The sequence below is a fragment of the Emydura macquarii genome, unplaced genomic scaffold, assembly GCF_026122565.2.
Source record: "Emydura macquarii macquarii isolate MOO-44397 ecotype Brisbane River unplaced genomic scaffold, CSIRO-AGI_Emac_v2 contig_1551, whole genome shotgun sequence".
Lineage (NCBI taxonomy): Eukaryota > Metazoa > Chordata > Testudines > Chelidae > Emydura > Emydura macquarii.
The window spans coordinates 12,276,873-12,290,624 of NW_027131688.1; the positions used below are offsets into that span (position 1 = coordinate 12,276,873).

General features: G+C 44.8%; 1 protein-coding gene across 1 annotated transcript in view; it reads left to right on the forward strand.

Moving 5' to 3' along the window:
- Positions 1 to 13,752, forward strand: part of DAAM1 (dishevelled associated activator of morphogenesis 1) — a 172,814-nt gene that overhangs the window by 48,566 nt on the left and 110,496 nt on the right. The window contains exon 2 of the mRNA XM_067554883.1: positions 5,321 to 5,544. Coding sequence (XP_067410984.1) covers positions 5,362 to 5,544 — 183 coding nt within the window. The 5' untranslated portion in view covers positions 5,321 to 5,361. The remainder of the gene's footprint in view (positions 1 to 5,320; positions 5,545 to 13,752) is intronic.

The following is a 13,752-nucleotide window of genomic DNA, read 5'->3' on the forward strand; positions in this document are numbered from 1 at the left end:
CATTGTGCTATGCCCCATCCTCACATATTGGGATGACTGTCCTGAACCAAAGAGCTTACAGTTGAACTATGTCTAGAGGACAGTTGAATTGGCAGACAGACAAGGAGAACCCAAGGAAACTTTGAGACCAAAATGGTAAAAGGAAACAGCATGCCTGTCTCTTCTCTGTGGATTTCTTAAATCTCAGTTTATGCTTTTATTAGAAAATCCAGAGGGAACTTCTAACTTGTTTCAGTGTGGGAGGCCAGACGTTTCTAGTGATCCACGGTCTGGTTAGCAGCATTCGTGACAATCTCACACGTTGCCTGTGCAAGCAGAATGCCTCCCAACCAGAATAAGCAGATGAGGTCACTGATACAGTGACTGAGAGAAATGTCAGAGTTTACATTAGCTTCAGTAGTTAAAATTTGACAGGCTTCAGTGAAAATGTGCTGAGAGAGAATTTAAATATGGTAGAAGATATTTAACCTCTTAACTGTTGGGCAGAGGAGCACACTGTGTTGCTGCATTTATGGAAAATAAGTTGCCCCTCACGCATGCTTAAACAAAACTAGCTATGGTCTCTTTTATCATTGTATTTGGGAACAGCGAACTAGAAGAGCAATACTGGTTGGACACTTGATGACAAGACCAGCATCTGTCTTCTAAAGTTTGGACTAATGCCGAAGCACGTTACTGTCAGTGCAAAGGAATTTAGATAAAATTTCAGTTACAAACACCATCTGTAACAAAAGTAAATGAAAGCACTATCTCTGTGTCCCCCATCCTCCATCATCCCCTGTCCTCCGCCCCACCTAATCTACATGGAAGCCATGACTTTAAAAAACAGGAGACTGAAGTTAGGCTCCTGAAATCCATACTGAGGCCCCCAAACAGTCGGCCATGTTTTCAAAAGCGTGGAGTCTGACTGTCGCCATCTTGGATTGACATGGGGACCTCCAGAGCTAAAAACAGGAATTGCTACAACTTGAGCAATAGAGCCAAGTCTGCTCCTTTGTCACTCCGTTTGATGGAATCTAAAATGTATGCCTCTGCCTCAGTTATCTTATAGTTTGTGTCTGTCTTATTTGCACTGTTGAAATTCACAGGCTTCTTTTTATGTTGTCACTAGATAGTGTACTGAACAAAAATTTCTTAAGTACTTATTTGGCTCCTCGATGCACAGACTTCATAAGGGTGTTACGAGGATACATTCATTGAAGTAGGGAAGCTCTGTTATCTCCATTTTACTGATGAGGAACTGAGGCAGTGAAGCCAAGTGACTTGCCCAGCATCACACAAGAAGTTTGCAGCTGAGTGGAGAATTGAACTTGGCCTTCTCAAGTCCTAGCCTAGTGCCCTAACCACTAGGCCATCCTTTCTCTTGAAGGAATCTGGACTAAATGTTGTACCACCACTTCCCATTGGTAATGACTTCAGGTGGAGGTCAGGTATCTGTAAAGATATTTAATTATCTCTTTCAAGGAAAGACCATTCTTTAGGAATTCACTGGAGTTGTCTGAATGTGCATTCTTTTTCTTATTTCTCATCTTGTGGAGGAATTAATATACATGTGAAACTAAAGAGAAAAGTCATTTAAAAGCAAATCTATTGTTTGTTTGTATGACTGGACAGCAACTAGGAGACTTGCTTATGGACCACCCCTAGGTGCTGTACAGACACAACAGAAAATTGTCCCTGACCCAAAGAACTTAAAATACTTTGAAACATTCTTCTTAAGTTCCTCTGAGGGAGTGTTGCTTGGTCACTTAGTAACTTGCCCTTTTGTCCAATATCATGACTTTTAAATCTGGTACAGTACATGTGCAGCTGGCAACATCCTGCCAGGTTATTTAAGATTTCATCTGAGTATTTGTATGGAAATTGCTTTGCAAATGTTGTACTAAAAGTGATTTGACCTAAAAACATGTGATGCTCCTCTCTGATCACTGCTTTCAGTCCTGTAACATTTGCTATCTTATCCTCTTCCCCAAACCTAGTCATCGATACCTTTTGTGACAGCCAATCTGTCGTCCTTTCTAGCCTCTCTGTGGTTCCCGACTCACTCCTGTCCTCTTACACTGATTCTAGGATGGCTGTCTACAGTTGATATCTTGATGCCTTCTCTTCCCTCCACCTTGCTGTCCCTAGTCCTTGCACTGTCTGTAATCCTAACAACTGAAGCTGCTCCACAGAGCGACTCGGGACAAAGACCTGTTCTCATGATGTCATTTTACACTTGACTCCTCTCTTCTCTGAACTCCAACTTTCTCACTGTAGTGGCTGCACTTCTCTTCCCTCATTGATACGATCCCCTGGGTTCCATCATTCATTGGCCGGCCACTCCTTTCCCCCCCCTTTATAACCTCTCTGGGTGTTGACATTCACTGCCTTTAATTTGGGGACAGGACTGGGAACCTGGAACTCCTGAGGTCTAATCCCAGTCTTGATGTTTGCTCTGAGTCCTTGGACAAGTTGCTTAGGGCAGAATTTTCAGAAGCATCCTCTCATTTTTGATGTGAAGCTTCGGATAGTCATCTTGACTCGCCTTCAGAGGTGATGAGCTCCAGCCGAGTTTGGCTGGAGTTGTGAGTGCTCAGCACTTCTGAAAATCAGGCTTGCAGTGTCCACATTGGGCACCCAAAAATTAGAGGACATGATTGAAAATGGTTTTCCTTCACATCTCTGCCTTTGTTTCTTCATCTGCACAATGTAAGAATGATTCATCTCCCTCACTGCTATGCTGAGGATCAAAGTTAGTAAAGCCCTCTTGGAAACAAAAAGTGCTCTGCGAATGCTGAGTGGCGGAGCTGTCATACAAGAATGAGAGCGCGTCGGTTGCTGGTTTTTCATTTAGAATAACTGAGAATTCCCTTGCATAGCTTCTTGAATGACTGGTTATCTAAGCTTGGAGAAAACAAATTCCCTTTATCTTCCCTACTCGCCAAAAGTACATCTCTGTAATTAATTATATACTCTATCATTACAGTTCCCAAACCTCGTCTGGCTTCCCCTAGGGAATAAAACCAGACACGAATGCAGGAAGAAGGGAGACAGCCAAAAAAACGCTTAATGCTTCAGAATATACTTGCATACTAGTGCCTCCTGGAAAACCAGGTTTACTTGCAAATCATAACCACTGCAGCCTGACATGTGAGCAATCTTGGCAAAAGCCAGTATTGTGTCCACATGACAGATATCTCTATTGCAAAAGAATCGTGTGAACTCTGTGTGTTCTCCAAGCTCAGGTGTAACAGCAAAAGGAAACAATCCTGGTATTTCAGTGGCATGGCGATTTCTTCCCTCATTCATCTGGGTTCAAAGAAAAGTCTCTTGGAGACCTCAGAAAAACTAGGACAATTTAAGGCTCGGATCCTGCACGCAATTAAGCAAATGAATAATTTTACTCATGTGAGTAGTTTCACTGACTTCAGTGAAATTGTGTGTAAATTTTGTTGAAGGATCAAGGCCCAACTCCTGCCTTACTTCTCCAGGGCTGCATAATATTCTGATGCTTTTCTGCATTTTTTCCTTGCCTTCCTGGCTGCATGTTCTGCAGGAAATGCTAGATACAAAGAATCCTTACATGATCTAGAGGGTGTTGTTTGTATCAGGGTAGAGCCTAGGAGCCCTAGTAATGGAGCAGGATCCCATTGTGCTAGGTGCTGTACAAACACAGAACAAAAAGAGTCTCTGACTCGAGTTTACAATCTAACCAGGTACTTTTAGATTGTATTTACTTAATCTCAGCAGGGAGGGTGATTAAACCTAACAAGAGCTGGAGAATCCATTCCCTTCCCTTGAAGTCTTCAAATCCAAGACTAGGTACTTTCTGGAAAATATACATTAGCTAAATGCCAGTTATTGGGTCTCAATTCAAGGGTAATTGCATGTAATTCTATGGCCTGTGTTATACAGGAGGTCAGATGAGATGATGTAATGGTCCCTTCTGACCTTAATATCCTATGAACCTAATTAGGGTTGTACCATATGTGTGTCCTGCTCACACTCATGTTTAAAGTGTAACACTGGGGAATTTGAGGACTTCCAGCTTATTTTATTGCAAATGACTTGTTTTCAAGCTGACATTGTCCCTTTCCAATGTCTAACAAATTCTGGGTAAACGTTAAAAGGGTACGATTAAGACCTTGTACCCCAGACTTTGGACTGTAGATGCAATCCGCATGTTTTGAAGCGCTCTAGTTGGAGAATGTGTCAGGAAGTAGTATTTTTTATTTTTATCCTTCACATTAATGAATAATGAGCAGTGTTCCTAAAAAGATTTGTGCTGTTTGCCTGGTAGCTAATGTTCTTCTCTTCTTTTCACGTTTTTAGTGTTTCTTGTTAATAATCGTAATTTGCTGAGCTTGTATCTGTCTTGCAAATATACATAAACATAAAAACTGCAGTCATATGGTAATTATAAATAGCTGTTGTGCTGGAGCCATCTCAAAAATACCTTGTTTGAGTTGCCGTGTCTGTCTCTTAAATACTAAAATGGAAATAAATCTTTACCTAGTCTCGTCCTTGTTCTTTCATTCAGACATTAAATCTACTGATTTTATGTAAGCTAGGACCTTTAGAACACACACTCTTCTGATGAATGCTTTCCTTTAATATTTTTTAGATCCAAAGGATAGCTTCTATATATTTATAGCTTTCAGTTTGAAAATTTCCAGAGCCAGATTCATCAGCTGCTGTGAAATGGGCCAAGTTTTCTTGATTGCCCTGGAGTGTTACGGTCTCTCACCAGCTGGGGATCTGCCCCTGGAATCATAAAGGTTGCCCTCTGAACTAGTGCTGAAAACAGTCTTAGCTGACTTTTTAGACCAGACAGAATTGCAGCAACAACACCCTAAGTCTCAAACATTCTGTGATGATGCTGCAAGAGGTCCGCAAGAGCTAAAAGACAGTAGTATAGAATGGGGCTAATTGGCACTAGAATGGCTTTTGATTTGTCTTGGAGTGAGAGGGTAAAAGATAGAGAAGGAATCAGAGGGCTTGGGTCAGTTCTTGTAGCTCACAGCACTGGAAGAGAACAGTGGTGTATCCTGCCGTCTTTCATCTACAGCAATTGTCCGCTGGCAACTTCTTGCTTCAGCTACAGCTGAAAAAAAAGATGGTGATCCTCAGAGAACAAATGTAACTTTTAATTAGCACAGTAGTCAAGATTGCTGGAACTGTAAATGTCAAACGACCAGAAATCTTGAGCACATAAATGTTACTCTTTTGCAAGCTGTGTATATTGGGTGGCTTGGATTCTGGGTCTCGTCTCAGTAGAGCACCACGCATTTGGGCAAATTGAATACTCAAGCATTTGCTGTTCTCTCTCTTTCTGTAGGATTTAGCAGCTAGAAGGAAGGAACACAGAGGATTTTGGCCATGGCCCCAAGAAAAAGAAGTGGACGGGGGATTTCATTCATCTTCTGTTGCTTCCGAAGCAATGACCATCCAGAGATCACTTACCGGCTTCGTAATGACAGCAGCTTCGCCCTGCAGACCATGGAGCCGGCATTACCAGTGCCCCCAGTGGAAGAGCTGGATGTCATGTTCAGTGAGCTTGTGGTGAGTGTTGCGTTCTTCCCGTGGCCAGTGGGTTGCTATTTTTGGGAGGACGCCACAGAAGAACATTGGGCCCCATCCTGCTCCATTGAAGTGTAGAGCAAATCTCCCAGTGACTTCAATATGTGTAAGGTCAGGCCAAGTATTTTCAGATGAGCTTTTAACTGAAAGTAACTTCAGGGTTTGCTACATTTGGTGATTGTACAGCCCCTGGGCCTTAAATTCCCACCGGTGACTTCCTGCCTTGAATGGGGAATTCCATTGGTTGGTGCAGAGTGCCTGTAAAAGAGCATTGCTCTCTCTCACAGAGTATGTGGAGTTTTGAGGCTCTAGCGCTATACATCTGCCACTCCTGGAATAAAACAAATTCTATTATCAGTCTTTTCCCCAGACCCCATTCTAGTCACAGTTGTTTTCTTTACAGTACGTTGGTTTGTTTAGATCTGACAGTGTGCCTGGCTCAGGAGAGGTAGATAGAAGATCCCTGCCTGGTGGAGATGGCATGCTAGATCAGACTCACAGATAATACCATGAGCAAATTTAGTGCTTGTGGAAGAGAGAGTCTAACAGTACCTGAGGCAGGAGGCCATTAACGTGTAATGTAGGCTGGCACGGTGGGTAACTTTCCACACATGGTGCTGCCAGTGCAACCTAGTCGGTCCTGATCCGCACCCCAGTCTTGGACCACTCCTAAGAGCAGGCTGCCAGCTGAGCTGAATTTCATGTTTTTTGTTTGATAGGTTTAAACAGGGCTAGGGATGAGACCATGCTTCTTGTCCATTGTGATTTCCAGGGTGCAAGTGCAGGCCAGGAGCAGAACCACTGGCAACCTGAACTAGAATGGGTGGATGGGAAGCAGCGAGGTAGTTGGAGCCTAGGCATTATGGAAATGAGGTGCTCCGGAAGTACATACGTAGCTAGCCAGCTCAACTGAGGATGGTCTCCCATTGCTTCAGGGCTGCAGTTACGTGGCATACCTGGCAAAGGGGAGACTGAGAGCAAAAGCTAATCAGAAGGGCAAATGGATCCATCCCAGTGCCATGGCAATGCCAGCGGCCATGAGGCCTAAGCAGTAAATGGTGGGCATGTCCTCTGCTCCGTCACTAATAGTGTGTTCCTACTGGTCCAGCTGCTGCAATCTCCTCCTCTGCAGTCCATGGGGATGTACTAATCTCCCAAGTGGCTTCTTAAAGTGCAATTTTGGGCAGCAGGAGCAAGGGCAGTGTGAGCATGAGGCTGAGAGCATAATGATGGTGGTTTGGTTCTTTTTCTGGTGTGACAGTACATATGCCAGGCCCTCTCCTGAGAGGGCCCCCATAGTACTCCCAAAGCATCAATGATTTCTGCGCCCTGTGCACTTTGATTGGTAGGGGAATGAAGTAAAATGCATGTAGACCCAAGTGTTAGTAATACAGTTGAGCGAAATTTGGCATTTCTGTCCCACAGGAAATACTGACCTTTCAGCACTTGTTTGTGTCCCAAATCAGGACGAAAAGTTGACATTTTTCGTGGAACAGACTTTTGCCCCAGTTTTGACATTCCTGAAAGCAAAATGTTTTGGTTTTTTGGTTTGTTGAACTGACTCAAAACTAAGCATTTTGGGTCACTTCAACATGAATGGATTTTCCCATTGTGGTGCATTGCCTCATGGGAGTTGTATTTTGGGGGCCTGATGCGCCCATTCTCCTATGTGGGCCAAGCTTCCTGGCTAGGATGTATCTCCTGTGATGGCCCATGCAGCTTGGTCAGATGGGAAATAGGCATTGCACTATGGGAGATGTAGTCTTCCAGGGAATCTGGCCCATAGGAGATAATGGGGGCCTGAAGTACAACTCTGATAAGGAAATACAAATAAATTGTATTTCCTTATTTGTTGAACTGATTAGAAACATTTCAGGTTGGTTCAACAGAACAGAATATTCTGATTCAGGGTGAAGTGACCTGAAACAAAATATTTCCATTTGATTTTCAGAAAATTTGAAAAAAATCAGCAAAATCTTCACGAAATCTAGATGCAGCATGGGGAAACTGAGTTTTTTCCCACTGGAAAGTCTTTCTATGGAAAATTCCTGTTAAGCTCTGGTTAGCATAACCAAACTAAATATATGAGTGTCCTATGACCCAGGCTCAGCATAGCCATGCTACAGATCCATCTAGCGATGGCAGAGCCTCCCTGGAGATACACCTCCAAAACCCTGAATCAGAACCCATTGACCACCAGGCCTGGGGTTCGTACAGAATCCCCATCTGCCCAAAAGGCCTTGAGAGCTCTCCTTCCCTCCTCCCCTGTAGTATATAGTGCTTTCTTTTTGCAGGGAATACCTGTGTCCTGCTACCTCTTCCAGTGCCTTATTGGTGTATGCACCCACTCTCTCTCCATGCAAACTTTTACATTCATCCTGAATGGCCTCAGGTGATTGGGTGATGTGGCTATAAGTGACTCTTCTCCTCCCTCTGCCCACACACTGTCCTTGGGAGCAACCACTCCCTGCTGTCAATTTTTTTATTTTTCCCTAACTGGCTCTGAGAATGAGTCCAAAATTCAACCACTGCCTCTGAGAGGAGTCAGCTGTGGCTCTCTGCTAACCTCCTGATTGCATGGGGGCAGACGAAGCCAACTGGAGGAAACAGCATCCATACCCACAACTGTGTGACTGACCAGTCACAGCCCGCCAGCTCTGCCTGAAATTCAAAGAATAATGTAGAAACCTGCAGCCGAACTTCCACTCTTTTTTGCTTCCCCCTCCCATTACAAATATCTATGAGAAACTCTTGGGGATTTCCCCAGTGTTTGCAAGATTGCTCTGATATCTCTAACATTTTGCAAACTCAAAAATAGGCAAAGTTTCACCAGGGAGAGTTTAAAAAAATAAATAAATAAAATAATTGTAGCTGCAAACTGTTCTGGCCAGCTCTTCTTGCTACACCTAGCCCCTTCTTGCTGCTCGCAGTAACCCGTTAGTGTTGAGTATTAGATTTCAGCATTAGTTAAATGATTTGGAAAATGTCCCACTGTTTTTGTATAAGCCCACTGTGTAACATTTGGAACAGTGACAGAAAAAACAGCTAGGAGTGCTGGGCAGATTTTACGCTGGCTGAAGCCTGATTGAGGGCTGAAAGGTGTCTCTAAAAACCTGGCACTGCTGATGCTGCCACACAGTTCGCACTCGACAACTTGGAACCGCTCTACGAGCGGCTTCTTCCCTCTTCATTTGAAAAATGTTTTGAATCCACTTTACCTTGGCAAAATAGGGATGAGGTGATTCTGAAATATGTGGAAGGAATCTTGAGGCTTCACGCATTGAAGTTGCTATTAGGACAGGCCTAGACTTATAGGGCTTTTTGTATATTGTGCTTCTTTATTGATTTGTGCGCCATGTATCAGCGATGTGCTACGATTTGTTTTACAGTGGCATCCAGCGCCCCCGGCTGGGATCAGGGCCCTGTTGGGCTAAGCAATGTAAAAACACCAGCTTTGTGCAATTCAGCAAACATGAGTGTGAGAGCCGAACTTGAAATGTATATTGCCAATGCTGGAGCTTTTAATCTAAAAAGCATTCTCCATGGGAGTTGGGTAACCTTCTGAAAACACTCCCATGTTCAGCCCTCAAGTTTGACTTGTGCAACCCCATTGTTGTTGATGAGAGTAGCGCCTAGAGGGCCTCCCTGAGATCAGAGCCCCAGTGAGCGAGGCTCTGTATGTACCTGTAGTAAGAGTCAGCTCCTGCCCCAAAGAACTTCCAAGCTAAATAGAGAAGACAGAGGGTGGGAGGAAGGCAGAGGTGTCGTCCCCATTTTGCAGATGGGGATGGGACCTGAGACATGGGATCCATCTACATTTCAAGGTGCAGTGTACATTCCAGCTCAAAGAGCTATCCCTACGCTAGCTCTGATCGAGTTAGCCGTGCTGTCGCACAGGCAGCGGGAATTGCTAGCTGCCCCTAGTCCATGCCTGGCATCTCAGGTATGCTCATATTCAGGTCACTTACTCTCTCCTGCTGCCTGTGCCACCAGCGGCTGTACTCGCTTTTAGCATGCTAGCTCAATCAGAGCTCCAGCAGGTATGTCTGCTTGAGCTGGGATTGACACCTCTGGCTCCAAGTGTAGACGTACCCCCAAAGAGGTTAGGTGACTTGCCCATTATCTCACAGGAAATTGGTGGCACAGCTTTAACACATCTCCTGAGTCCTAGTCCTGTGCCTCTAACCATAAGGCTATCTGTCTTCACTGGCTCTTTCTAGCCATATTTCTGTGTTTTTAATTGTCATAGACTATGGGAACTCATGATTAATTGCCTCCCTGACCTCCCTCCCTCCCCCAAAATTAAAATAAAATTGGGATTTAAACAATAGGTCTAAAACATTTTGGTCTTGAGACTTGGCAGTGCCATCCAGGAGGCCTGAGGGTGAAATAAGGCTAGCAGGGCTTGCTCTTTGCTAGAAGCTGGGGATGAGTGACGAGATGGAGCACACAATAAATTACTCTGTTCTGTTCATTCCCTCTGAAGCACCTGTCATTGGCCACTGTTGGAAGACAGGATACTGGGCTAGATGGACCACTGGTCTGATCCAGTATGGCCATTCTTATGTTTATTTTGTTGTTGGGTGAATCATACAGCAAGTGCCAATAGTTGCAAGTTCAGCAAACTTTGCGCTGGAAATCCCATTTAATCGCCTACCTTCTGTGGCAAATCAGCTTCCTTTGGGTCAGTCCTGAAAAACTTATGTGGGTTGGATGTTTAGGATGGGACTACTCATCTGGAAATCTGTCATATTCTTAACACAATGTTCTGGAGTAAAGATTGAAACCCAGAGATTGTGCACCGAGTGGATGACTGAGGTGTCAGTTGCCTGGGTCATTTGCCTACCTCAAACTTGGTTTTGCCAAGGCTTACCTTCTGCTGCCCTCCCCGCCTGCAGTATTTAGTGATCTTGGGTGCAGTCCAGCTGACGTTAGCTGGTACGTTGAGACTTCCACAGTGATGTTTGCTTTCAATCTAGTGATTCTCAGAGCTGTCTCCAGATGTGTGACTATACAAATGTTTCTATGAAGGAACGGCAGCAAAATGGGGAGCCAGCTTCTTTAGATTAAGCTACTGAGGCCTGGGTCCTAAGCTTCTCCTCTGAGGTATCCCAGCAGGAAAAGGACAACGCATACCGGCTACAAAGGAAAATCTAGCAGACTGTGGCCTCCCTTGGCTTGGAGAAGATGAAAATATTGCCATTTTTGCTGGCAGACATTCACTCTTCTCCTCCTCCCCACTTCCTTCTGCTTGGCATGAACGACCTTGCAGCTGGGCGTTGTAGGAATGCTGCTCTGGTAGGCACTACACCCCATCTGAAGGGGGTGTTCTTTGTCTCTTGATCTGTCAGGGCTTCAGCAATAAGGAGGCACCCAAGGAGGAGCGGCTGTATGGACATAGGCTTCTATAAAGGCAAACTGTTCCACTGCAATTTAGCTGCTGTGTGCTTCATGATTTCCTGGGAACTGTCCAGGTTGCTGGGACAACCTGCGAGCTTTCTATGAATGCAGAGCTGGGTGATGCTGCCAGCTTTGACGTTCAAATTTCACTGAAATTTTTTTGCATACTCTAACCAAAGCAGCCCACGTGTGTCCTATGAGCTCTAGATGGGAAGAGTTCACTTTCACTTGGCCCTAATGATAAGGTGTAGCCCCAGCAGGCAACATTGGTTTGATTTATACTGTTGCCCCTTCTTCAGACGCCAAAGTCCCACTGCTGCCACCAGCATTGTCCCTCTGCCAAGTGGTAGCAGAATTCTGGGGCCTTTGCAGGTTGGCTTCCCATTGGAGGAGAAACGAGTGATGTGGATTCTTGGTATATTCACACTGTAACTTTCTTTATTTCCACATCTACAGCAGACCTGGAATGAAGGCAGTCACAGACAGCATGCAGGCATCTCGGACCATGCACCAATGCCTGGCTTCCTGGAGGCTCATCTTTCTCAACAATTGCCTCCAAATACAGTGAATAAAGCGAGAGCAAACTCTCTGCCATTTTCCACAGTTTCTCTTAAAAGACTGTTGCATATCCAGGCTAACAATAATATAGCATTTCTTCAGAGATTAAAATCTTGTTCGCACACTAAGCAAAAGAACTTTCTAGTCTATGTGTAACAGCACCATCTGGCAGCTCCTATCATAAAAATACTTCACATTTCATGCCTTGTCTTTCCATCGGCTGGGTGAATGAATGATTCCCTCACAGCTACCTAATGCTATTATTCTGAAGTTCTCCAAAACATGGAGTATGCGGTATTGCACAGTATCCCTGGGGTTTAATAAGTGTTATGTGCATTTCACAAGTGAATAAAGGGAAGCACAGAGAAGTCAAATACATTGCCCAAGGTAGATCAAGAGTTGGTGGAGGTAGAGGTAGAGTTGGTGGCAATAGAATGGAACCCAGGAGACCTGACTCCCAATCTGCTACTCCAATCACTAGATCAGTTCTCCAGAATATTCCGTGACAGAGGCATTTTATTGTTACTTGTGCTGAAGGCAGTGATGAGGGCAGGGGGAATAATTCAGTGTAAATTTAATGACTGAATTTACTTATGGATGGATCAGGATGATACTTCCAAAGCACGACCGAAACAGCTGCAGTTTGGCTTGTGGCTGCTGCAGCATACTGTCTCTCTGACTCGCAGTTGTCTTAATACAATTCTAAGAATGACTCCAGTCAGACTGTGCTAGGAGGACTGGATGCACCAGGGGTTATGCCCCTGCCCTTTATTGGGAATCGGATGATGCTCTCTGAGCTGCTATTAAATGTGGGCTATTAAGTTGCCTGAAGAACAACTTTTTATTTATCGTTTTCCTTTGAGGTTGCACCTCAAAGCCTTAGCTAAGCCAGGGCCCCATTGTGCTCGGTGCTGTACGTCTTACAAGAGACCATCCCTGCCCTGAGGTGCTCACAATCAGGAAAACTTGCAAGTCCTGGTGCTGTTATGTGGATGTCACTTTGGCTTTCCCCCTCAGAGCAGCAGGGAGGCAGCTGGTGTGTGAAATGATGGGCCGGTGAGGGAGCCCTGCTGAGAACAACACTGTAGACACTGTTACCAACACAAGTGACCAGATTCCTAGGATGTCTGTTGATGCAGGTTTAACTCTGCCCCTTTAGATAGCAGGATTGACCCTCCCAACCAGTTTGAAGGTCCCTTTATCCTCTGATGTCCATCTGTCTTCTCCCCACTGTGAGGTTTTTCAGCAGTGGCAGAATTGGTTACAGCAACACTATTGTCCCATAAATAAAATAGCAACACGTGAGACAACGGACTCATTGAACCACCTGAATCTTTAAACAAGCTGGTGATCTATGATTGCTTTGCTTCCCAGTGGGATACCTCGAGCATGGAGCAGGCTGAATGAAACCAGCTTGCAGTCTGTTCAGCATCTTCTCCAGTGTTTTAGTTAGAAGTGATTTGCCAAGATACATGAGCCCAGATCCTCAAAGGTATTTGATTTCAAAGGGAGTTAAGTGCCTAACCACTTTTGAAGATCTGGGCCTCTGTCCCTTCTGCTCACCTGCCTGGCAAGCTGCCTTGTGTTTCTGAAGGTGTATGGTGGTTCTGTGCAGACACACTGTAGCTTCTGATGGAAGGTATCTTGCTCTCTCATCTTTGTTAAAGGGCCCTGGGGGAGAAGAGAACTAGCCTGCTTCCAAGAGCAGGTGATTCCTCCCACTTGCACTTTTGGAAATGGCTCAGAGCTTCACTCCCAGCAACAAACTGACTCATCTTTTCAGCTGATGAAATCCAAACACTGGGAGGGGTTTTCCAGAGTGCCTCAGGAGAATGAGCCAGTTTTGAAGGCCGATGAGACACCTGCTCCTAAATCACTTATTTTCTTTTGAAAATCCCACCCACCACTCCCTGTGGGGCCAGCCACTGTCATTGCTCAGTCAGCCAGAAATTCATCCAGAGCAGTATTTTTCTTTTCTCCCACACGTCTACATCCCAAAAGCTGTTGAGCCACTGGGCAGGGAGACCTACCACCCCAGCATCCCTAGTTCCAGATGGCCTGGGTGGAACAGATCCTTATCTGCAAAGAATGGTTGATATTCCAAGTTATTTGTGACTGCATTAAGCGGGAATCTACTAGAGAGGAAGATGTGTTCTCTGAAGTGGCGTGAGCTATTGTTTTCCCCTTCTGTAACGCTGAAGTCGGCTACTTCACCATTCAGATTCATGGAGC